The sequence below is a fragment of the Oryx dammah genome, unplaced genomic scaffold (genome assembly GCF_014754425.2).
Source record: "Oryx dammah isolate SB20612 unplaced genomic scaffold, SCBI_Odam_1.1 HiC_scaffold_6, whole genome shotgun sequence".
Lineage (NCBI taxonomy): Eukaryota > Metazoa > Chordata > Mammalia > Artiodactyla > Bovidae > Oryx > Oryx dammah.
In genome coordinates, this window is record NW_024070190.1 from 5,911,848 (window position 1) to 5,937,226 (window position 25,379).

At 42.4% G+C, this 25,379-nt stretch overlaps 1 protein-coding gene across 2 annotated transcripts in view; it reads right to left on the reverse strand.

Annotated features, from left to right (window-relative positions):
* The window catches only part of LOC120865405 (methionine synthase-like), a 124,200-nt gene that overhangs the window by 39,507 nt on the left and 59,314 nt on the right, over nt 1-25,379 (reverse strand). For both annotated transcript variants that reach the window (XM_040242682.1, XM_040242683.1), the window contains 6 exons: nt 19,986-20,165; nt 17,371-17,487; nt 16,924-17,064; nt 5,051-5,140; nt 3,875-4,027; nt 721-828 (listed from right to left, as the gene is read on the reverse strand). In XM_040242682.1, coding sequence (XP_040098616.1) covers nt 721-828; nt 3,875-4,027; nt 5,051-5,140; nt 16,924-17,064; nt 17,371-17,487; nt 19,986-20,165 — 789 coding nt within the window. The remainder of the gene's footprint in view (nt 1-720; nt 829-3,874; nt 4,028-5,050; nt 5,141-16,923; nt 17,065-17,370; nt 17,488-19,985; nt 20,166-25,379) is intronic.

The window sequence follows — 25,379 nt, forward strand, 5'->3', positions numbered from 1 at the left end:
AACTGCATGTGTCCCATCAGAATGGGAAGGACCACAGCAGCCCAGGGCAGGAGGGCTCAGGCTCTCTTCTTCAACACTGTTGTTCCGCCACCATCTCCTCCCTCAAAAAAAGAAAGAAAAGAAAAAGACATGCAAGGCAAGTGGGATTTTTATGAACACTACGTCAGAGCCATTCACAAACACAGATAGATTTAAGAATTCAGAATCTTAGGGGCCAAAGCTGACCAAGCCCAGGGAGCTAAACAGGTCAAAAGCTTCATGATTTACTGAGGTGGGGCAGCCAACAGGCAGGGAGCTAGATCCAGCAGTGGTGCCAAGAGCACGGCCAGCACGCAGACGGTATTTGGGTAGGAGGTTTTCCCAAAACCAAGCAGGATCTCAAGGGCAGGGGCTGATCTTTGTTAGCTACAGAGTCGAGCACACTACCTGGCAAGTGGTAAGAGCTCTGTAAATAGTTGGTAGATGAATGATTGAACTGGTTTTGTCTTGAAATCACGGCTTTGTTTAGAAAATAATGTTTCTATTAAAAATTCCCTAAAGCCATGTTCTATAGAAAATCCCAGGGTATTCTGATACTTGGTAAAAGAGTTGTTTCACTTCTCTGCTTCATCGTCAATGACACAGTCAAGCCCAGTGGCTCAGGTCCCTACCCTCCAGCCCAGTAAGAGTATCCAGAGCCAATTCCTCACAAGATCCACAGGCCCCAACAAAATGACTTGCCTCATCTTCTAATTTGCCAGTAAGCACTTTGGTTTCTTCTCTCTCTTTTTCCATGAAGGGAATAAGGTGACCCACAGCCTTCTTCATGACCCGAGCTGACTTTATAACCTGGGTAAAATATACAGAGTCAGGCATCTTTACCAAAACACCTGGATGGTTACACACAGTTGCTTGTGAAATTTTAGCACAAATTATGCATGTTTTGACCTCAGGTCAGCCACCCTGGAGTCCATTTTTGACAGTGGGTGGGTGAGGAAATGAGTTCACCATGAGGAAAATTAATCAGTCAGGTACAGAAGAAGAAAAACAAGGCTGGAAATCAAATGTTGCAGTTTCTGTCCTCTGAACTTCTGCAGGTTATTTTTTCTCCACCTAGAAGGCCCTCTATCATTTCCTGAAGTTCTGCACATCCTCCAAGTGTCAAGCTTCTCCTCCAAAAGCCCCTTCTCAGCCTTCTCTTCTCAATCCCCAGTGTCACAATTCACTTATAATTAAGGCTTATGCAAAAGGAAAAAGAGCCTTAAAGTCTATAGAATTAGAGAAAAATTTTGTAAACATAAATTGGATAAGGGATTAATATCCAAAATATATAAAGAACTAATGCAACTTTATAACAAAACCCCAAATAATCTGATTAAAAAATGGGCAGGAGAACTAAAAAGATATTTTTCCAAAAAGGATATCAAAATGGCCAATAGGCACATGAAAAGATGCTCAACATCACTAAGTGTCAGGGAGATAACAAATACAAATCACACACTTCACACATGATAGCTCAGGGCTTCCCTGATAGTTCAGTTGGTAAAGAATCCACCTGCAATGCAGGAGACCCCAGTTCAATTCCTGGGTCGGGAAGATCTGCTGTAGAAGGGATAGGCTACCCACTCCAGTATTCTGGCCTGGAGAATTCCATGGACCACACAGTCCACGGGCACAAAGAGTCAGGCATAACTGAGTGACTTTCACTTTCATATGTCAGAATGGTCACCATCAAGAAAACAAAAACCAACAGGCGCTGGTGAGGATGTGGTGAAAAGGGAACTCTTACACACTGTTGGTGGGAATGGAAAACAATATGGAGGTTCTTAGAAAAATTAAAAATAGGTCGACCACATGATCAAGCAATTTCACTTCTCAGTAGAAACCTACAGGAAATGAAAATAGGATTTCAATAGGGTTATCACAGCTTTATAACAGCCAAGACATGGAACAACCCAAAAGCCCATCAACAGATGAATGGATAAAAAAGATGTAGTATATATACAGAATGGAGTATCATTCAGCCATGATAAGAGAGGATATCTGGCCATGTGCAAAAAACACAGATGGATCTTGAGGACACTATACCAAGCAAGATAAATCAGAAAGAGAAAGACAAGTACTGGATGATCTCACTTATATGCAGAACCTAAAAGAAGTCAAACTGGAAAGAAAAAAACAAAACAGAGAGTGAAACTGTGGTTACCATGGGGTAGGGATGGGAGGGTAAGACTGATGATATGTAAGGGTACAAACTTGTAACAAGTAAATAAGCCACAAGGATCTAACACACAGTATAATGAATAGACAATAATGTACTATAATGATACAGTGTGATAAATATTATTTCAATGGCAATCATATTAAAATATGTATCACTGTACACCTTAAATTTACAAAACGTAACATGTCAAATTTGTTAAATAGACAAAAAAGAACAGGGACTTTCATAAAATTCACGAATGTATACTAAAATTCATGAGAAGCAGGATGAGAAAACAGGGTGTTTGTACAGTCTCAATGTTTCTCCCTACAAAAAAATTTACAGTGGAGAAACATAGCAGACACTCTTAACAAAATGATCAAAGTTAACCTCACCAGTACTGAGACATAGCAACATGATGGGCTTCCTGATATGAGAAGGGCACAGCATTACTCTGTGTTATTCTTGCCAAAAATGAGAAAACAGGAAAATTCAAACTGAGAGAGAGCCTATCATTTACCAAACTGTACAATACTCTTCAAAAGTCAAGGTCATAAGGAAAAACTCAGGAACTGTTCAAGATAAAAGCAAAGTGGGATTGTGGAACACACAGAGAAGAGAAGAGCAGCAGAAACACTGGAGAAATGTGAATAAGGTCATTAGTTAACATGATTATATCAATATTAATTTCCTGGTTCTGATAACTACACTACAATCAAGTGAAAAGGTTAACATTAGGGGAAGAAGTTGAGGGGGATACATGATCACTTAAACTGCATCTGCAACTTGTAAGTCTAAAGTTTACTCAAACATAAGAAGTTAAACCAATAAGTGGACATCATGAAAAAAAAGGCCGTGAAACTGTCCCCGACTTGGGGAGACTAATGCAGGACAACTGGATGTTCCCTGAGTGTGGTGATGGTTTCACAGACACAGACATGTTAGAGCTTATCAAACTGCATTCTTTAAACATGCACATCTTATTGCATGTGAATTATAAAACTGTAAATCTATAAGAAAAGATAAATGTTATGAAGGAAAATGGGGAATGGACAATGAATAATTAAACATAGAATAAATTTTAAAAATCAATTATACCTCGATTTTAAAAAGTTAAAGAAAAAAAAAAAGAACAGGGACTTTTCGTTTTTTGTATGCCTCACAGACCTGAACCCAGAAGTCTCAAAAAGTACCAATGGTAATCAATGTGGTCGGTAGCTGCTGTAAATCAAAATAAGAGTAAGACTACTGGTTTTACTTGAAACATATTATTTAATGTGTATCATTATTTAAAATGGCAATGATCTTTTCAAAATATTCATCCTTAAGGATGAACACTGGCTGGTCAAATCAAATCTTAACATGATTTACTTTACATTAATCTTGGGTTTTATTTTAATTTGGGGGGTGGGGGGAGAGACTTCTGCTGGGGTAAGAGGTGGTACAGAGCCCAGAACATGAAGACTAATGCTGGGAATGTCCAGATGACCTCTAATGCCCACATCACCCTAGATGGACTTTTCAGACTATGCCTAAAAGTGAATTCAGACAAAGAATGAACAGAATCACACCTCAATGCCCCTGGGCTCTCATCAAAATTAAAACCAGAGAAACAGACTCAAGTTTACTATTTATTAAAAGATAAAGGCTCTTTCCTTCAATTGTGAAACTTTTCCCCCACCATTTGCCAACCTGAGGTAGAAACATTTTTCCAGCTCCAAAAAGATCACCAACAATTTTCATGCCATTCATCAGCGGCCCTTCAATGATATTCAGAGGTCGGGGATACTGTTCCTGGTTTAACCTGGCTTCCTCAGTATCTTCAATAATATATTTTTCAATGCCCTACAGAAAACCAAAAAATTAGGGAAAATTCACAGGATAAATTGGCTTAAGTTCAAACATCCAACAACAAATAAATAGTTACAGAGTGTGGGTTTTGGAATCAGACTGCATATGTTTAAATCCTGGCTCTTATCACTAATTTAGACAACTTACTAAGCATCAGTTTCCTCATTTAATAATCATATAATACCAACCTCACATGGTTATTCTGATGATTAAATGTGTAAAGTGCCTAGATGGCTTTATTGACATAAAGCATTTTACTGATATAAAGTGAAAAATTAGTGACAGAAGGAGTACTAATAAGTTCACATTCATAATAAAATACACTTTTTATCCTAGTGGTTTAACAGATTACATGTAAACAAATATCTCCTGTGAAATCACTGTTTTCCCACCGACAGGGCTGGGTGCAGGGAGGACCTAGCCTTCACTGATCAAGCCCTAATCCTCCAGTGTCCCCAGTTCAAGGATCCAAAGAGGTGGATGACTAGTTCCACAACCTGAAGTAAGTGAATCTCAAAAGTTCCAAGAAATTAAAAGTTAAATTCTAGAGACAAACAAAACAAAACAAAAAACCTGAAATTTCCAGACTCACAAATGAGGAAACCAAAGCCAAGAGATTATCTATCTCTTGGACTAAACGTCTAACTACAGCAGAAGAGCCAGAACTCATCTGTTGATCAAGAGACAGCCACATGGTCTAGAACAGCGCTTCTCACCTCTGGCACTACTGACAGTTCGCACTCAATAATTCTTTGTGGCGCAGGCCTCTCCTGTGCACTGTAGCATGTTTACCAGCATCCCTGGTCACTGGATGCAGGTAAAAACCCCCCACTCCAGTCAGAACAACCAAACATATCTCCAGACACTGCCTAATGTACTAGACATAGGGCAAGATGGAGGGCAAAATCACTCAGGAGTAGTCCAGGGAATCTCCTTTGTCAGCTGCTGCCAGCACCTCTCCTCCAGCCATGTCATCAGCCACCAGGACCAACAACCGGCCTCCAGCCCCACACTCACCTTCACAAGCGCGTACTCAAGGCGTTCTTCAACAGGGCCATTCCTCCACTCATCAGTCTGGATGACTTTCTTCCCTCCTTTGCCCTGAGTCTGGATTGAAATGTGAGCAGAGAGATGATACAATAGGTCACTTACTCAGCTAGTTGGCAGAAAAAAACTATGTCTTATCCTTCCTTTATGTTTCAAGGCCCTGGCACAGTGCCAGCATGAATTAAATCTTTGGAAAATGCTTGAGGTGAGGAGAGAGGGAAATAGCAACCCACTCCAGTATTCTTGCCTGGAAAATCCCATGGATGGAGGAGCCTGGTAGGCTACAGTCCATGGGGTTGCAAAGAGACAAGACTGAGTGACTTCACTTCACTTCAAGGAGAGAGGAAAAGAGAGAAATCTTACAGGTTTTGAACTTTTATTTAAAAATTGTCTTCCTTCCAGTTTTATTGAACTATAATTGACATACAGTGCTACAAAAATTTCAGGTGTACAACATAAAGTGTACAAATGAAATGATTACTACAATAAGTTTAATGTATATCCATCAGCATGAAAAAGCAAAAAGATAGAATACTGAAAGATGAACTCCCCAGGTCGGTAGGTGCCCATATGCCACTGGAGATCAGTGGAGAAATAACTCCAGAAAGTGTGAAGAGACGGAGCCAAAGCAAAAACAACATCCAGTTATGGGTGTGACTGGTGATGGAAGCAAGGTCCGATGCTGTAAAGAGCAATACTGCATAAGAACCTGGAATGTCAGGTCCATGAATCAAGGGAAATTGGAAGTGGTCAAACAGGAGATGGCAAGAGGGAACATCAACATTTTAGGAATCAGTGAACTAAAATGGACCAGAATGGGTGAATTTAACTCAGACGACCATTATATCTATGACTGTGGGCAAGAATCCCTTAGGAGAAATGCAGTAGCCCTCAGAATCAACAAGAGTCTGACATGCAGTACTTTGGGTGCAATCTCAAAAACGACAGAATGATCTCTGTTCGTTTCCAAGGCAAACCATTCAACACCACGGTAATCCAAGTCTATGCCCCAACTGTAATGCTGAAGAAGCTGAAGTTGAACAGTTCTATGAAGACCTACAAGACCTTCTAGAATTAACACCCAAAAAAGATGTCCTCTTCATTATAGGGGACTGGAATGCAAAAGTAGGAAGCCAAGAGATACCTGGACTAACAGGCAAATTTGGCCTTGGAGTACAAAATGAAGCAGGCAAAGGCTACCAGAGTTTTGCCAAGAGAACACACTGGTCATAGCAAACACCCTCTTCCAACAACACAAGAGAAGACTCTACACAAGCACATCACCAGACGGTCAATACCGAAATCAGACTGATTATATTCTTTGCAGCCAAAGATGGAGAAGCTCTATTAGTCAGCAAAAATGAGACCAAGAGTTGACTGTGGCTCAGGTCATGAACTCCTTATTGCCAAATTCAGACTTAAATTGAAGAAAGTAGGGAAAACCACTAGACCATTCAGCTATGACCTAAATCAAATCCCTTACGATTATACAGTGGAAGTGGTGAATATATTCAAGGGATTAGATCTGATAAGAGTGCCTGAAGAACTATGGATGGAGCTTCGTGACACTGTACAGGAAGCAGTGATCAAGACCATCCCAAGAAAAAGAAATACAAAAGGGCAAAATGGTTGTCTGAGGAGGTCTTATAAATAGCTGAGAAAAGAAGAGATTCAAAAGGCAAAGGAGAAAAGGAAAGATATACCCATTTGGAAGCAGAGTTCCAAAGAACAGCAAGGAGAGATTAAAAAAAGCCTTCCCCAGTGATCAATGCAAAGAAATAGAGGGAAAAAAAAAGAATGGGAAAGACTAGAGATCTCTTCAAGAAAATCAGAGATACCAAGGGAACATTTCAGGCAAAGATGGGCTCGATAAAGGAGAGAAATGGTATGGACCTAACAGAAGCAGACGATATGAAGAAGAGGTGGCAAGAATACACAGAAGAACTACACAAAAAAGATCTTCACAACCCAGATAATCACAATGGTGTGATCATTCACCTAAAGCCAGACATCCTGGAATGTGAAGTCAAGTGGGCCTTAGGTAGCATCACTACGAACAAAGCTAGTGGAGGTGATGGAATTCCAGTGGAGCTGTTTCAAATCCTGAAAGATGATGCTGTGAAAGTGCTGCACTCAATACACCAGCAAATTTGGAAAACTCAGCAGTGGCCACAGGACTGGAAAAGGTCAGCTTTCATTCCAATCACAAAGAAAGGCAATGCCAAAGAATGCTCAAACTACCACACAATTGTACTCATCTCACACGCTAGCAAAGTAATGCTCAAAATTCTCCAAGCCAGGCTTCAACAGTACATGAACTGTGAACTTCCAGATGTTCACGCTGGATTTAAAAAAGGCAGAGGAACCAGAGATCAAATTACCAACATCCTCTGGATCATCAAAAAAGCAAGAGAGTTCCAGAAAAACATCTACTTCTGCTTTATTGACTATGCCAAAGCCTTTGACTGTGTGGATCACAACAAACTGTGGAAAATTCTGAAAGAGATGGGAATACCAAGCCACCTTACCTGCCTCCTGAGAAACCTGTATGCAGGTCAAGAAGCAACAGTTAGAACTGGACATGGAACAACAGACTGGTTCCAAATCAGGAAAGGAGTATGTCAAGGCTGTATATCGTCACCCCGCTTATTTAACTTATATGCAGAGTACATCATGAGAGACGCTGGGATGGAGAGCACAAGCTGGAATCAAGATGCCGGGAGAAATATCAATCACCTCAGATATACAGATGTCACCACCTTTATGGCAGAAAGCAAAGAAGAAGTAAAGAGCCTCTTGATGAAAGTGAAAGAGGAGAGTGAAAAAGTTGGCTTAAAGCTCAGCATTCAGAAAACAAAGATCATGGCATCTGGTCCCATCACTTCATGGCAAATAGATGGTTAAACAGTGGAAACAGTAACAGACTTTATTTTTTGCGGCTCCAAAGTCACTGCAGATGGTGGCTGCAGCCATGAAACTAAAAAACACTTGCTCCTTGGAAGAAAAGTTATGACCAACCTAGATAGCATATTAAAAAGCAGAGACATTACTTTGCGAACAAAGGTCCATTTAGTCAAAGCTGTGGTTTTTCCAGTAGTCATGTATGGCTGTGAGAGTTGGATTATAATGAAAGCTGAGTGCTGAAGAATTGATGTTTTTGAATTGTGGTGTTGGAGAAGAGTCTTGAGAGTCCCTTGGTCTGCAAGGAGATCCAACCATTCCATCTTAAAGGAGATGAGTCCTGAATATTCATTGGAAGGACTGATGCTGAAACTCTAACACTTTGGCCAACTGATGCGAAGAACTGACTCATTTGAAAAGACCCTGATACTGGGAAAGATTGAAGGTGGGAGGAGAAGGGGACAAGAGAGGATGAGATGGTTGGATGGCATCACCGACTGGATGGACAAGAGTGTGAGTAAACTCCAGGAGTTGGTGATGGACAGGGAGGCCTGGTGTGCTGCAGTCATGGGGTCACAAAGAGTTGGACACAACTGAGTGACTGAACTGATATCCATCATCTCATATAGGTATAAAATAAAATAGAAAAAACTTTTTTTTTTCTTGTGATGAGAACTCCTGAGTTTTCTAAAATCTGTCATATATATTATACACCAGTGTCAATGATATTTATCACATTATACATTAAATGCCTAGTAATTATACATCTTAAGAGGAATTCCCTTCCTCCAATTTTCCCTCCTGTTAGCCCCTGCCTCTGGTAACTTCAGATTTGATCTCTTTTCCTATGAGTTTGGTTTTTCTTTTAAAAGCATAATCAACCTATAATTTTAGTTCCTGGTACACAGTATAGTGATTCAATATTTCTATAATTATAAAATGATCCTCACTAGGATTTGAATGTTCAGTAGAGAGACAGAGTGAGACTCCTTTTTTTTTTTTTTTTCCTTTTCTTCTTTCCTAAAAGATAGCATCTTGGGACCAAAGATTTCCAGGGCAGTAAGAAAAGCTAAACCTGATATCTGATGAGCTTTTAAAGTTCTCACGTAGCACCATCACTACCCAGATATGTGAAGAGTCTGTAACAAAGGCAAGTCAGAAATCGTCTTAGAGGTGGGCACACTGTGAGGTACAAGACATAGACCGTGCTCTCAAGGACTTTGCTGTATCATAAGGTAGATGGAAATACACGGAGAAAGGTAAGCTCCAAGAGAAAGCCTGTGCCAGTGCTGAATGAGAAGATGACGGAGAAGGCAATGGCACCCCACTCCAGTACTCCTGCCTGGGAGATCTCATGGATGGAGGAGCCTGGTGGGCTGCGGCCCCTGGGGTCGCTAAGAGTCGGGCACAACTGAGCGACTTCACTTTCACTTTTCACTTTCATGCATTGGAGAAGGAAATGGCAACTCACTCCAGTGTTCTTGCCTGCAGAATCCCAGGGATGGGGGAGCCTGGTGGGCTGCTTTCTATGGGGTCACACAGAGTCGGACACGACTGAAGCGACTTAGCAGCAGCAGCAGCAAGGTAGATGGAAATACACGGAGAAAGGTAAGCTCCAAGAGAAAGCCTGTGCCAGTGCTGAATGAGAAGATGACACAGACAAGGCTAGGAATTTTGAGGACAGAGTGATCATCACAAACTGGAGTGGTCAAGAGAGACTTTGAAGAAGTGGACAGATTCAGCAAAGGGACAAAATCATGATGATCCTGGGACGGAAGGTGAATTGCATATCTGTTTCCTCCATCTCAACTGATGTCACTCATTGCCCAAATCTGAAATCTAAGTATCACTCTTGACTCTCCATCCAGCCTTCGCATTCAATTAGTTACCTAGCCCTAATAATTACACTGCCTCATTATTTTGCTCTACTTCTTCCACTTTCATAGTTCAAGCATCTAACTGGTCTCCACAGCCGAGGATCACCCTGGTCCCCATTGCGTCTTCCACACAGTAGCCAGGGGGGCCTTTCCAAAACGCAAACCTGATCAAACTGCCCCCATGGGAAGATTCACTGTAAGCTCCCTATTGCTCTCCAAAGTTGTACTGATTCCTTTTCATGCTGGACAATGTCCTGAACCAGTTGTCTCCCAGCTTCATCTTCTGCCATTCCTGAAGAACTCAGCCCATCTTGAACATCTCAATTCATTATGTTCTCCATCATCTCTCTCATCCTTGGCCCATAACATTCACTCATCTGACAATCTTCTCTTTAGCACCTACCAGAATACCAGGCCACAGCTAGATGCAGACACTCCTCCTCTGGCAGAGAATACCAGTACTGTACCCCAACCCCAAACTTTAGCCTGGCTAACTCCTGCTGAGCTCTCAGGTCCCCCTAACCCACCCCTTCTAGGAGGCTTTTCCTCCTACCTGTGGGTTCAGTGTCCCTCCTAAGCAGTCTACAGCATCCTGCACTTGCCTTATCGCAGCATCTACCCCCCACACTGGATGACGACTGCCTCTACATACTTGGGCACGTCTCACTGCACTGCAGGCTCTACAGGGGCATGCCTCTCTTATTAGTTAGATCCTCTAAGTTCAGAAAGTACAAAGCAGAAAACAAAACATGGGTAAATATTAGCTGAATGATTTAAAGCTGAATGAGAACCGATTTTCCAGAGCAATGTTTGTACAGGATAGTCAAGGCCAAGCCACAGAGTGCTAGGAATCCACGCTATGGAGTTTGGATTTAACCTTCCAGGCAACTGTGGCAAGGGTGGAGGTGGGGAAATGACACAAATTCTGAAGCTTCAGAGTAACATGCCAAGTAGTATTTTTTTGCAGAGGAAGTGAGACACATGGCTTGCAGGATCTTAGTTCCCCAACCAGGGACTGAACCTGGGCCCTTTGCACTGAAAGTGCCAGGTCCTAACCACTGGACCACCAGGGAATTCCCACCAAAGTAGTATTTTTAAGAGAACCCTATTAAGGGGAGAATGTTTTAGTAGTTCATGATGAAAGCCTGAACTACAGTGGCAGGAACAGGAGAGAAGGAAAGGACAAACATGTAAGTATTAATGGACAGCGTGGAAGAAGGACTGGGAGGAGCTCTAGGACTGAGGGCCGGGGTGGCAAGCAATCACACGGGGCACTCTCACATGTCAAGAGACTAATACTGATGCTGCTCTCGTATGACGAAAAGCCTTAAAGAAGATAGCAATTTAAAAATGTATTTTTTTCAGCATTACTTATAATAGAAAAAGACACAGAAACAATCTGTGTGTTCATCAGTGAATGAACGCATTTTAAAAGTGTGATATACTATATATATAATGGAATATTATTCTGCCACAAAAAGAGGAAATCCTGCCATTTAAAAAAGCATGGGTGGACCTTGAGGGCAACATGCTAAGTGAAATAAGTCAAAGAGAAGGCAAATACCATATGATCTCACTTACACTTGGAATCTAAAAACAGAAACAAATGTGGTGATGGATGTTAACCAGACTTACTGTGATGAGCATTCCACAATATATACTGATATCAAATCATTATGCTATACATCTAACACTAATACATGTTGATATCTCAATTTTTAGATCTAAAAATTATAAAATTCATAGATTATATACTCTGACATTTATTTAAGAAAATACAAAACTAGAGCAGTATGACACCCCCCCGCCCACCCCCCACAAAAAAAGAGTTCTTCTAAAGCTCACATTCTCATCACTTGATATATGTAAACATCATTTGTCCTGTCAACCACACAATCAGGGAATTCCTGCCTGTGGGATGGAGTCTGATAAGTAAAAACAGGGCAGAGTGTTCCAAACACTCTTGGGGAAAAAGCCAGGTGTGTTTACAGAAAACAGCAGTACGCCACATGGAAGGGGCAGGAAGGGGGCGACACTGTGTGACTGTGAACAGTGGGAAGCGAGGATGCAGTGTGTGGCCCATGAGGATTTTTCACCACGTACAGAGTTTCATTATCACACCTGATAAATGATAAACATGCTTCAGAAAGTCAATATTCTAAATGGTACCATTTAAGAGCAGCTATTTCAGAAGCATGACCTGGCATACTGGGTCCATCTGCTTTCCACCTAGTTATTTGGTAGGACGCTCTCCATGATCCAAACATAATTTGTCACGGCCTCACACACTGAGCGGCCCAGACACCAGACACATGGAGAAAGGTCATCAAAACAGAAAGCTTCCAAGCACCGTGGCTGCTCAACTGCTCAATCGGCTACTCCTTCATCTGCTTCTACTGCTCAAGAGTAGTTCCCCATTAGCAAGGTGCCTCATGAGGACATGTATTTTATTTCTGATATCAAACTGGACCAGCATCAAGGGACGACTCTGCTCGAGCGAAAACCAAAGGGGAGTGTGAGCACCCACTGGCAACGAGAAAACCAAGGCCAGATAAGGAACAGAGAGGACCTTTTTTCTAGAAAAGCATCAAGAATACTTACATTTGATAAACCTATCACCTGTTGAAGATTCTAAGCTGAAAATGCACTTACTTATGTAACCCTCCAAACATCATAGCTTGGCCCCTCACCTACCTTGCATGTGCTCAGAACACTGACATTAGCCTATTGTGTCGGCAAAATCATCTAAAACTAAGCTTTTTTTTTTAATAATAAAATGTTGAGTATCTCATGTAATTTACTGAATACTGTCCCAAGAGTGGAAAACAGAATGGCGGTGTGGGTCCAGAGTGGTTGTCAGTGGTTGTTTTCCCCCGTGATGGCAGGCTGAACAGAAGCTGTGACCCGCTGCCTTTGTCCAGAACCACAAGAGAGGATGGTACTGCATACTGCCTGCCCAGGGAAAGATCAAAATTCAAAGCACAGTTTCTACTGAATGCTTCCTGCCTGCACATCATCATAAGTTGGGGACATGTGAATTCTCACAATCCAAGGCCATGCAAGAGCCATCACACCCAGAGATTGTCCCTATTAACACCCAAACAGTACTGCCCAATGAACAAACTCCACGTGAGTTACATGGTCTCATGTTACCTGGAACTTCTTCTTACCCAAGATAATTTAGTCACCACAGGTCAACCTGCACCATATCGAGGGTATTATTTTTCAATAAAGGCCATTAGAGTTTAGGAATGTCAGAGATGAGACTCTTCCCATCCTTTTCAACAATAATATTGAATAATCTATCAGATGAAACTTGAGTGTAGACATTATTTGACAATGAAAAGAGAGAATCATTCTCTCATAAAGAAAAAAATTGCTCAACCCTTATTTGCCTCACAATATTCCTGCTTTTCATGCTGTTTGCAATCAGTGTACCCTGAGAAATGGTTAAAGAGCTGGCGACTCCTGGCAGTGATGAAAGCATACTTGTTTTGGTTAATTCCTTAACAGCAACAGAAGTCACCTTGAATATAGACAGTTAACCTACTTGACAGACAGGGTCAGTGGCTTGTTCTAAGTTCTGTGGTTACATAAACAAGGAGGCAATTTTTTATATGATGGATTGATGAAGCCTTGAAATTGCTATTAAGATTTCCCCTCTTACTCTTCACCTGTCCCTTAGGAGCAAAACCTCTTGGCAGTTTAGCAAGATATAAAGAAACAAAAACTTGTAAACAAGTACTGGAAGTGAATGTAGACCGAAAAGAATGACTGCTATAAAATACAAAACCAACAAAATCTTCAATGAGAATAGTCTCACAAATAAGGAGCCCTATCTTTCCTAAGTGAGAGCTGTCTCATCTGGGCAGTGGAGAAGAAGATGAGAAAGCACATCACTTTATGGATTAACTAAGAATGCTTGAGTAGAAGCTATGATGCCCCTCTGGTCTTCAGTAGAACTCTGTCTTCAGTTCAGTTCAGTTTAGTCGCTCAGTCGTGTCCAACTCTTTGCGACCCCATGAACTGCAGCACGCCAGGCCTCCCTGTCCATCACCAACTCCCAGAGTTCACCCAGACTCACAGCCATCGAGTCACTGATGCCATCCAGCCATCTCATCCTCTGTCATCCCCTTCTCCTCCTGCCCCCAATCCCTCCCAGCATCAGAGTCTTCCAATGTCTTAGTTGGCAATTAATGAACAACCTCCTGCTAAGTGGAAGGCAGGCTAAGAAAAAAAGCTGGATATTGTTTCATACTTGTATCCTGGCGTCCAAAGAAATGGCTCAGCACTTTGCCTATCTGAGTAGACACAATCATGGAAATAGGGAAGGAAATCTAGCCATTGTCTCTTATGTAATGAACTGAGAAGAACTTGTTTACACTTGCAACAGTCAAGATCCAGGACATTCTGTTCTGCGTCCATCTAAGAAATTATAAATGTCCTAAGGAACTGAAAGGAGGGTCACGTGCTCAGTGGCACTGAGTCTGAACTCATCTTTGTTGAGTGAACCTAAGGCTAACATAGGCAGCTTCAGAAATCAAAATCTTGCCATCTGTGACACGGACAAACCAAGGATGCAATCAACCCTAAGCTGTCCTATCCTTTTCCAGAACATTTTCGTACTCTTCACAGGAAGAGGAAAAGTCAGCAGTACTGCCAAAGTTAAATTCACATTTTAACCTAGAGAACATTAACTGGGGTGGCAACATACACAAAGGCATTCTGCCACTTTCCTAGCATGCTCTGTGAGAAAAATGTTTTCCTTTGCCATCCCTTTCTGAAATAAATTATAAAGCAAGTTTTCTTGAAAAAAGATTTCATCTTTCCTTAAACTGAATTCTAGACAGCAACACCCATGATAGATATTTAATATACCTCAGTTCCGTTCACTCGCTCAGTCCTGTCCAACTCTTTGCAACCCCGTGTATTGCAGCACGCCAAGCCTCCCTGTCCATCACCAACTCTCGGAGTTCACTCAGACTCATGTCCATCAAGTCGGTCACATCATCCAGCCATCTCATCCTCTGTCATCTCCTTCTCCTCCTGCCCCCAATCCCTCCCAGCATCAGGGTCTTTTCCAATGAGTCAACTCTTCGCATGAGGTGGCCAAAGTATTAGAGTTTCAGCTTCAACATCAGTCCTTCCAATGAACACCCAGGACTGATCTCCTTCAGAATGGACTGGCTGGATCTCCTTGCAGTCCAAGGGACTCTCAAGAGTCTTCTCCAACACCACAGTTCAAAAGCATCCATTCTTCGGCGCTCAGCTTTCATCACAGTCCAACTCTCACATCCATACATGACCACTAGAAAAACCATAGCCTTGACTAGATGGACCTTAGTCGGGAAAGTAATGTCTCTGCTTTTGAATATGTTATCTAGGTTGGTCATAACTTTTCTTCCAAGGAGTAAGCATCTTTTAATTTCATGGCTGCAATCACCATCTGCAGTGATTTTGGAGCCCCCCAAAATAAAGTCTGTTACTGTTTCCACTGTTTCCCCATCTAGTTCCCATGAAGTGATGGAACCAGATGCCATGATCTTTGTTTTCTGAATGTTGAGCTTCAAGCCAACTTTTTCACTCTCCTCTTTCACTTTCATCAAGAGGCTTTTGAGTTCCTCTTCACTTTCTGCCATAAGGGTGGTGTCATCTGCATATCTGAGGTGACTGATATTTCTCCCAGCAATCTTGATTCCAGCTTGTGCTTCCTCCAGCCCAGCGTTTCTCATGATGTACTCTGCATAGGGTGGCAATATACAGCCTTGACGTACTCCTTTTCCGATTTGGAACCAGTCTGTTGTTCCGTGTCCAGTTCCAGCTGGTGCTTCCTGACCTGCATACAGGTTTCTCAAGAGGCAGGTCAGGTGGTCTGGTATTCCCATCTCTTTCAGAATTTTCCAGTTTGTTGTGATCCACACGGTCAAAGGCTTTGGCATAGTCAATAAAGCAGAAATAGATGTTTTTCTGGAACTCTCTTGCTTTTTTGATGATCCAGCGGATGTTGGCAATTTGATCTCTGGTTCCTCTGCCTTTTCTAAAACCAGCTTGAACATCTGGAAGTTCACGGTTCACGTACTGCTGAAGCCTGGCTTGGAGAATTTTGAGCATTACTTTACTAGCACGTGAGATGAGTGCAATTGTGTGGTAGTTTGAGCATTCTTTGGCATTGCCTTGGTCTGACAGTATGTGGTCCACTGGAGAATGGGAATGGCAAACCACTTCAGTATTCTTGCCTTGAGAACCCCATGAAGAGTATAATATAGCTAGGACTGCCCAATACATAATAAATGGAAACAAGGAACTGATTTTTGGATTAACTATAATTATCCTCACATCTATAGATCAAAAGTGTGCAGACCTCAAGCCTTGAACTGTAGACTTGGACTATATCCTAACATAAACAGGTATATATAAAAATGTAAAGATGTAACAATGGGTACCAGGTAACCACATCGTCACACAAGAAAATTCAAAATAGTCAAGTCGTAGCATGAGATAGAAAAATATCTAATAAAATGAAAAGATGCTCCCAGTATACTGCTAAACAAGCAGGTTACCAAAAAAGCATCAAGAAAAGTTAGATTTTTATAAAAATGTACATGAGTGTGCGTGTGCATACGCATGAACATACTTATTAGCACTTTTTGTTTCAGAAAAATAAAACCAAAACCATGAATAGAAGGCTATAATAAAACCTCAGCAGTGGTTAATGACAGGTAGTAGGACTATGAATAATTTCTTTCTTCTTTTGCTTACCCTTATTTTACCAATTTTAAAAAATTAGTATGTGTTACTTTGGTCTGAGAAAAATAAATTTTACATTTCAAAATAAACTTACAGAAATACAAATTAAAGAGTACTGAAGCAGATATTTAAGGCCGGTTTCTCCTTCCTCGCCCTAAAGAAAATATCTTCTCTGGAACTCTCTGTAGAAACCTTCAGTGATCCAAAGACATGGTGCTATCCTTTCTTCCATTCTACAATGAAGGACTAGTAACTGTACGTTTAAGACAGATTCAAAGGAAAAAAGGAAAAGCCATCCGTCAGAACCTCTCTCCCTACCTGGGCGTAGCGTAAGAGCTTCTCGGTAGCCTCAGGGTGTCTGTTCCAGATGAGGTCCTCACAGAGCTGGAGAAGCTCCTTGTGGATGTCATCATATACAGGAAGGCTTCCAGCATTCACTATTCCCATGTCCATACCAAACTAAGGGCAATAAAAACAAAAATAAGGATTTCCAGTGATACTCTAAACCAGGGATCAGTGACTCTTTCTGTGAAGGAACAGATAAAGAAATACCGTAGGCCACAGCCTCTGTCACAAACACTCAACTCTGCTGCTATAGCATAAAAGCAGTCCTAGACAGAATACAAGTGAGAGCGCGTGGCTTTGTTCTAATAAAGCTTTATTCACAGAAAATGGCAGCAGACCAGGTTAGTCTGTGGGCCAAAGTCTGCAAACGCTTGCCCTAAGTAAAGGCTGGTGTTCAAGGCAACAGGTGTCCCACTATACCTTGATTGCATGGTACAGGAAAACCCCATGCATTGCCTCTCGAATGGCTTCCATTCCTCGGAAGGAGAAGGACAAGTTGGAAAGACCACCGCTTACTTTGGCTCCAGGCAGCGTTTCCTGGAAAAAATTTTAACATATTAAAAGATTTCCCGAGTTTGCCAAAAGCAGCAATTATGTTCCTCAAGCTTTTTAAAGTAAGAATGGAAAATAAAATATATATATAAAGTCCAAAGTAATTCAGAGTTTCTTGTACCTAGACATAGACTACAACTTGGATATCAGGGAGACACGAAAGCACTGCTTCATTGTTTTCCCTACTATAATCTCCCTAAGGGGAAAGAAAAACTTCTGCTTTATCTCTGTGTACTTCTACAGTGACCACGATATGGCTACAATACATGGTGAGTGTGACATGAAGTATCTGCTGAAAAGGGACTTCCCTGGAAGTCCAGTGGTTAAAACTCTGAGCTTCTACTGCAGGAGGCAGGGGTTCAATTCCTGGTTGGGGAACTAAGATCCCGCATGGTGCAGCTAAATATATATGTGTGTGTGTGTGTGTGTGTATATATATATATACACACACACATCTGTTGGATAAATAACAGAAAAAGAAAGAAACAGTGACAGATAACAGAAGGAAAACCAGAGAGGACAAACAGAGAAGTTGGTTATTCACGAGCTACTAGAAGGCTTCTATAGCCTAAAGGAACAAACTCCATAGTTCACTATAAACCTGACTAATTTTAAAAGGACAAAAGAGAACTGAGGTCCTCACCACACCTTATGACACATGAAGCATTAGTTCGCATGTAAAACAAGAACTCTTACTTCCTGTTAGATAGGGTACAGACTAGTGCAAGCATTTTGGGAGAGAGAGCTGCCTTTATCTACTACTGGACCCAACCCTTCCACTTCTGGGTATATGTTATAGGGAAGCCCATGAAGAGATATATATAAGAGATGTATACAAACAGTTTTGCTCATGACTTACCCAAACTGGAAATAAACCAAGCATATGTCAACCACAGAACAGTTAATTATGGAAAAGGTAAATGATGGAATATTATACATTAGTAAAATTGAACAAAGCACAACTACAGCACAGGTAGATCTTCAAAGTGAGACTGGGTTAGGAGAAAGGCATACGAATCTTAAGATTCTGTTTATATTAACATGAAGTTCAAAAATATGCAAAACTAACTATACTATTTCTACAGTGAATTCTTGCTATTTGCGGTACTTACGTTCCATGAAGTCACTGCAAACACTGAACTGGGGCATGCTGAAAACCACTGCTCCCACAGCAAGTGCAGGGTTAGGTCTGTGAAACTCTGGTCACAAAACTGTCATCACTGATCAACAAATAACCCTGTTTCCTATGTTTCCATTTAGATATCTTGTTTAATATATACTGCTGATTCCCTAATGTTGAGCTCACAGCCCACAGCATGACAATTCATGTCTAAACAAAGTCCATCTAACAAACGTTTTCTCCATGAAATGCATCACAGCCTTTGTGCACGCAGGAACACAGGGCAGCACTTTAGCACAGCGCGCGGGGCCACCCAACTAGAGAAATCAGGCAGCGAAAAAAAGCTCAAAACCCTGAAAAACGTGGCACTCAACAGGCCAGAAAAGGGTGCTTGTTTACAGAATGAGGGCTGAACCCAGGGATGCAGGGCATGGCTCTGCTGACTCATCTCGATCACAGGGGTCAGGCACTCACAGTTTTCACCACTCTGCACGTGTGCGTGCCCGTGAATGACTACAGAAGAACCATCAGTATTGATTTTGGAGTGACAAATAATTTTCTTTTTTTTAATAATTTATTAAATTTCTGGCTGTGCTGGGTATCTGTTGCTGCTCGGGCTTTCTCTAGTTGCCCCAAGTGGAGGCTACTCTTCATTGTAATGCATGAGCTTCTCATTATGGTGGCTTGTCTTGTTGCTGAGCCCGGGCTCTAGGGTGCACGGGCTTCAAGAGCTGCAGTACATGGCTTAGTAGTTGCAGCTCCGGGGCTCCAGACCATAGGATCAATAGCTGTGGCACACAGGCTTTGCTGCTCACCAGCATGTGGGAACTTTCTGGATCAGTGATCCAACCTGTGTCTCCTGCATTGGCAGGCAGATTCTTTACCACTGAGCCATCAGGGAAGCCCACAAATTAATTTTAGTGAGTAGGTGAATTTGCAAATAAAAAACCCAGGATAATTCAGATTGACTGTGTATACAGAAGCATTAAAATCATATAGAAGAGCAGCAAGTAGTACCATAAAACTCAGAACGAGCTGTAATCAGAAAGGAAGAGACACAGGGCACTTTCCATTTCCTGTTTCAGGCCCCAAGTGGAAGCTACTACATGCCTCATAATCATTTATCAAACTCTGTATCTTTTATATATCCCTCAGTGTGTGTGTGTTTTACATCACAACATAAAATAACATAGAAAAAAATTTTTAAAGCTCCTAAATTTCAGAAAACCAATTTGCTACAAGAATAAGAATGTCAATATTCCTTGCCAATAAATATATATATGTGAGCTCAAGCTATTCACTAAAGCCATGTGATAAATCTAAGCAATGTCTTGGATAGAAAGAGAAAAATGTTCATACTTACTTTAATGACTTTTGTTGCATTGATAAAATTAACAGCATACAAGTTATGTTCTTCCATCCCAGTACCAATGGTGAGGATATTAGGGTCAAAGATGATGTCATTTGGATTGAAGCCCAGTTTTTTCACAAGGAGATGGTAGGCCCGGGTACACACTCTGATTTTGGTATCTGTTTCTGTTGCCTGGGGAAGGAGTAGAAGATGTAATTTGAAATAGAAAAATGAGGTGTCATCTATGAAAATGGAAAGAGCTTAAGTAGCAATGCTTGGATTTCATAGAAATCCAAACACCAAACAGCCTTTAAACATTTATCAAATTATCTCAGAGGAGGAATTGGTTTAAAGTCCCTTTATGTTTTCATCCACACAATAGCTATAATGCTTCTGTAAAAATCAAATCTCACACATACACACACACACACATATATATGGTATATTAATAAATAGGTTTCTTAAAAAGACACAAGTGATAAGAATTCAAATGAATTACAAAATTAGTGCCTCTCCTCTCTGGACCTGCCTGCACTGTCACCCAGGCTTCCTTGGACCTTCCTATAGTAAGGCTATATAGATTCAAAGATGTGCATTTATTACCCACCTCCAACTCCACTCATCACAGCATTAGCTAGTATATTTCCAAACAGTGACCCTAGGAAGCCAAGCACTGACTCCAGCAAAGCCCAACCCACCGGTGCTTCCCACCTCCCTCAGAATCAGGTCCCGCACCTCCAATTTTAAGATTTTATTTTTACAGAAGCAGTGTAGCTGTTGTGCTGATGAAAGTATCTCCCCCCTCATCTACTCCACTCTCCCCACACCACTCCTTTGATGTTCCTGAGACCCACCAAGCTTGTCTTCCCTCAGGGCCACTGTGGGAAGTGGCCACCATCTCTTTCTATCCATTGCTGCCACTGCCTGGAACACACTGTGACACGGCTTTGTGAGTCACAGGACTCAGGCCTCTGCACAAATGTCCCCTTTTCAGAGGAGCCTCCCTTAATCACGATCTCTAAACCAGTTCCAGCACCGCCTTCTGCCTCCTCCACCCCTCTTCATAGCATCTCTCCTCCTAGAAAATATTTTCCACGTTACAGAAAAACCTGAATGAACTTTTTAGTCAACCCAGTGTATTTATCCAGCATGTTGTTTATTGGTTTTCACTTGTTTCTTTAGACATGATTAACAGGACTAAAATCAGTCTTGCTGTATCCCCAGAGCCTAGAGCAGTGTCTGCCGCGGGATGTGCTCAGTATTTCTGTCGAATGAATGAATGTACCTCTGACTCAGAGCATTTCTGAACTTTGTCAGGGAAACTGTCTTCAGGTCAAATCTACAATCTCAATGCAAGGCTTATTCAATGAATTACATGATCAATGATTTCTGGTTGCAGAAAAAACAAATTTGCTCTAAAGAAAAAATGAATACTTGCTATCACTACAGAATTCCGAAAAAATAAGTAACGTACAATTCTGAGTAAATATGCAAAATGTTTTTTGAAAAATGGCCACCACCACTGAATGAAGTGTTGAGTCTTCCAAGCTAACTACCTGGAGGCAGGACACCCTTGACTGGATGTGAGTGCTGAGAGTGGTCGAGAAGCAGTTCCTGATCACACACATCTTCACCTCTAAGGGGAGCTCTCCAGGGGCCCACAGGGAGGAGGGGTGAGGATACTCTATGCAGTTCAAGGACATTTAGTGAGGCCCCATCCTCCAGAGAAAGGCATGGTGTTCCTGCTGTTGTTCAGTCGCTCATTCATGTCTGACTCTTTGCAACCCCATGGACTGCAGCATACCAGGCCTCCCTGTCCCTCATCATCTCCTAGAGTTTGCCCAAGTTCATGTTCACTGTATCTGTGATGCCGTCCAACCATCTTATCCTCTGACGCCCTCTTCTCCTCCTGCCCTCAATCTTTACCAGCATCAGGAACTTTTCCAAAGAGTCGTCTGTTTGCATCAGATGACCAAAATACTGGAGCTTCAGCTTCAGCATCAGTCTTTCTGGTGAATATTCAGAGTTGATCTCCCTTAAGATTGACTGGTCTGATCTCCTTGCTGTCCAAGAGACTTTCAGCAGTCTTCTCCAGCACCACAGTCCGAAGGCATCAATTCTTTGGTGTTCTGCCTTCTTTATAGTCCAGCACTCACAACTGTCTGTGACCACTGGGAAGACCATAGCCTTAACTATACAGGCCTTTGTTGGCAGAGTAATGTCTCTGCTTTTCAAGACACTGTCTAGGTTTGTCCCTGTATGGAACAACTGATGGGTTCAAGATCAAGAAAGGAGTATGACAGGGCTGTCTACTGTCACCCTCTTTAACCTATAAGCTGAGCACATCATGGGAAATGCTGGGCTGGACAAGTTACAAGCTGGAATCAAGATAGGCAGGAGAAACATCAACAACCTCAGACATGCAGATGATACCACTCTAATGGCAGAAAGGGAAGGGGAAATAAAGAGCCTTTTGATGAGGGTGAAGCAGGAGAATGAAAGAGTCGGCTTAAGACTAAATATTAAAAAAAACTAAGATCATAGCAACCAGTCCCATTACTGCATGGCAAATAGAAGGGGAAAAGGTGGAAGCAGTGACAGATTTCCTCTTCTTGGGCTTCAAAAACACTGTGGACAGTGACTGCCACCATGAAATCACAGGACGATTGCTTCTTGACAGGAAAAGCGTGGTGGGGGTACATAAAAAAAGCCCACTCAGATCTAAGCCTCTGACTGCTCGCCTACCTTGGTCTTCTTTCACAACTGGTGTCACTGGTGTCTAATCTCTCCCTATTCCTGTGGCTGCTCAGGTTAGAATTCACCTCCTGCTGGGGATGTGACTTAGCAGATCACAGATTCTAGGGAAAGGACCACAAGGAGGGGGCTCTGTAGCCCCACTGGTCCAGCCTTTAGGGAAGGTGGCAGACTCTCATCTTTCTTGAATGTCTTCAACAACTTCTCACTTCTCCCTTCAGTTAGTGATACAGTTAAGGTTAAGATCAACATGTGGGCCCAGAAGAAAGTGTTCAGGAGCAGGTCACCTAGGGCTGCCTTTTCATCTTCGACTTCAGCTATCCGTTCACCAGAGGGCCAAACAGAGGTCTAGGTTCTAGGTTAATGGCCCAGCTGAGCTCATTAACCGAATAGGAACAGGGGTTTGGGGCTACCAGTGCTGTTACTATTTCACAGTAATCTAGTTGCGCTGGTAAAGTGAAGTGAAAGTCGCTCAGTTGTGTCCAACTCTTTGCAACTCCATTGACTGTACAATCCATGGAACTCTCCAGGCCAGAATACAGGAGTGGGTAGCCTTTCCCTTCTCCAGGGGATCTTCCCAACTCAGAGACGGAACCCAGATCTCCTGCATTGCGGGTGAATTCTTTACCAGCTGAGCCACAAGGGAAGTTGGGTTGGTAGGTCCTGGTCATTTCTTTCATCCGAGTCATGAGTCCATCACTAGGCCAGAACTGAAGCAACAACCATCAGCTCCATAAGAATGAGGCCTTTTCAAATTGTTCTCCCAACACCTAGCACACTACTTGCCACATTAACAGAAAGCAACTACCATCTGTTGAATAAACAAGCAAATCTCGGAATGCACAGTTTCAAAGGATAGGCCTTTGCCATAAGCATATCAAGCTAGATTCTCCAAGATTCCCTCTGTCTGTTCCTCAGCCAGGGTGATGACACAAACATGCTAATAAGCCTCAAGGCTTGAGGATTTTACAGATCCAGAAGGCTCTCAACTCTGCTGGCACATTTGAGTAACCCAGAAGGATTTCTGTTTTCTAATACTAATACCTGTTCCTGAACCTCACTCGAGACCAGTTAAATCAGAACCCTGAAATAAGACCTAAGTAACAGTATTTAAAGAGCCTCTTAGTGATCCTAACGTACAGCCCAGGTGAGAACCACTGATGGGTGAGGTGCATCTTCTTAGGCTGAGTTAGAAGAAACCCCAGTGACAACAATGCAAACCTAAGGGCCAAGAGGGAGGAATAAATATCTTCTCTTCCAGACAGGCACTGACAAGTCAGAAAGAAAAAGGCTGAGAAAGGGACGTTTCCAAGGGAAAAACACATGACAAGAGACATCTGGGCTTTACAAAATCACTGAGGGCATAGACTTTGTTCAGAAATCCCTGGAGTGGCTTCTCTACTGTAGTTAATGTGTGAACATGAGCTGAAGGCAAGTGTGAGGACACCCAGAGCCCAGGGAGAAGCAGCAGGCCTGAGGGCAGAAATGGAGGCAGGGGATGAAGCTCAGGGGACAGCACAGAGCTGGGAGACGCAAGGTCGCCTTGGAATGTCTCCCAGTTCACTCCACACCTGAAAGAACGGAGGCTGTGCCCCTGGCAGAACTCACATTTGAGGCAGAACATGAACGCTAAGAACTTGGGATTAATGGGGAAATGGACAGGATTTCAGACATGAAGTCAACATTGAGAGGCAACCTGGTGAGGAAAAGAGGGCTGCATTTTCCCATCAGCATTTTGTTGCTCAAGTTCATCTGATGGTCATAACTTGGCCAGGAACAGCATAGTTGCCCCTGGGTCGGGGGATGTGAAAATGAGTTTGGCTTGGAGTTCATGGTCAAGGGTGGGAGAAGGAGGTGGAGTGGACACAGGTGCTCAGTGCCACGGACGGAAGGACAGCCAGGAGGGGCCCTGGGGAAGCACAAAGGAGAGAGAATAAATCTCCACAAATGGGATTTGGGGGCAGGGTGTGTGTTAGGGGAGGGGTAACAGCGGAGGCTGCCCAGAAAAAGGGAAGTTGAATAAAGGGAAGTTTCTCTATTAGTTGAGAATTTCTGATTGCTTAGATTTGACCTTGGAGCCAACCATGAAGAGGCAGTCTGCCACGCAAGGGACTGGTGTTGACAAAATTGCAGGGAGAAGGTCCATAAGTTGCTTTTTCTAAGGCACTGTTTTCAAATACTATTGAGAATTTCACAGCCGATGGATCAGGCCAGACAGAGACAGGCTGGTGACCAAGCAGCAGCAGAGCCAACCTGACTGCCCAGTGATATGACACTCACAAAATACCAATGCTGTTGCCCCTGTGTGTGTGTGCTCAGTTGTGTCCGACTTTTTTGCGACCCCAGGGACTGTAGCCCACCAGGATCCTCTGTTCATGGGACTTCCCAGGCAATAATACTGAAGTGGGTTGCCATTTCCTTCTCCAGAGAAGGAAATTCTTAGTACACATATCAGTCCCCGGAAAGAGCAGAGGATGGGTCTGCTTTAGTACCTTCAAACGGAAAGCTAGGAAGCAGACACAGTAGAAAGAGACAGTTCCCAGGAAGAACAAAAAAAGACTGACCTACTATCTCGAGATGTATTTAAAACAAATATCCCTGAATATTTAGGTAAGATCTATAACCTATCTAGTTTTGCCTTCCTTTTAACAG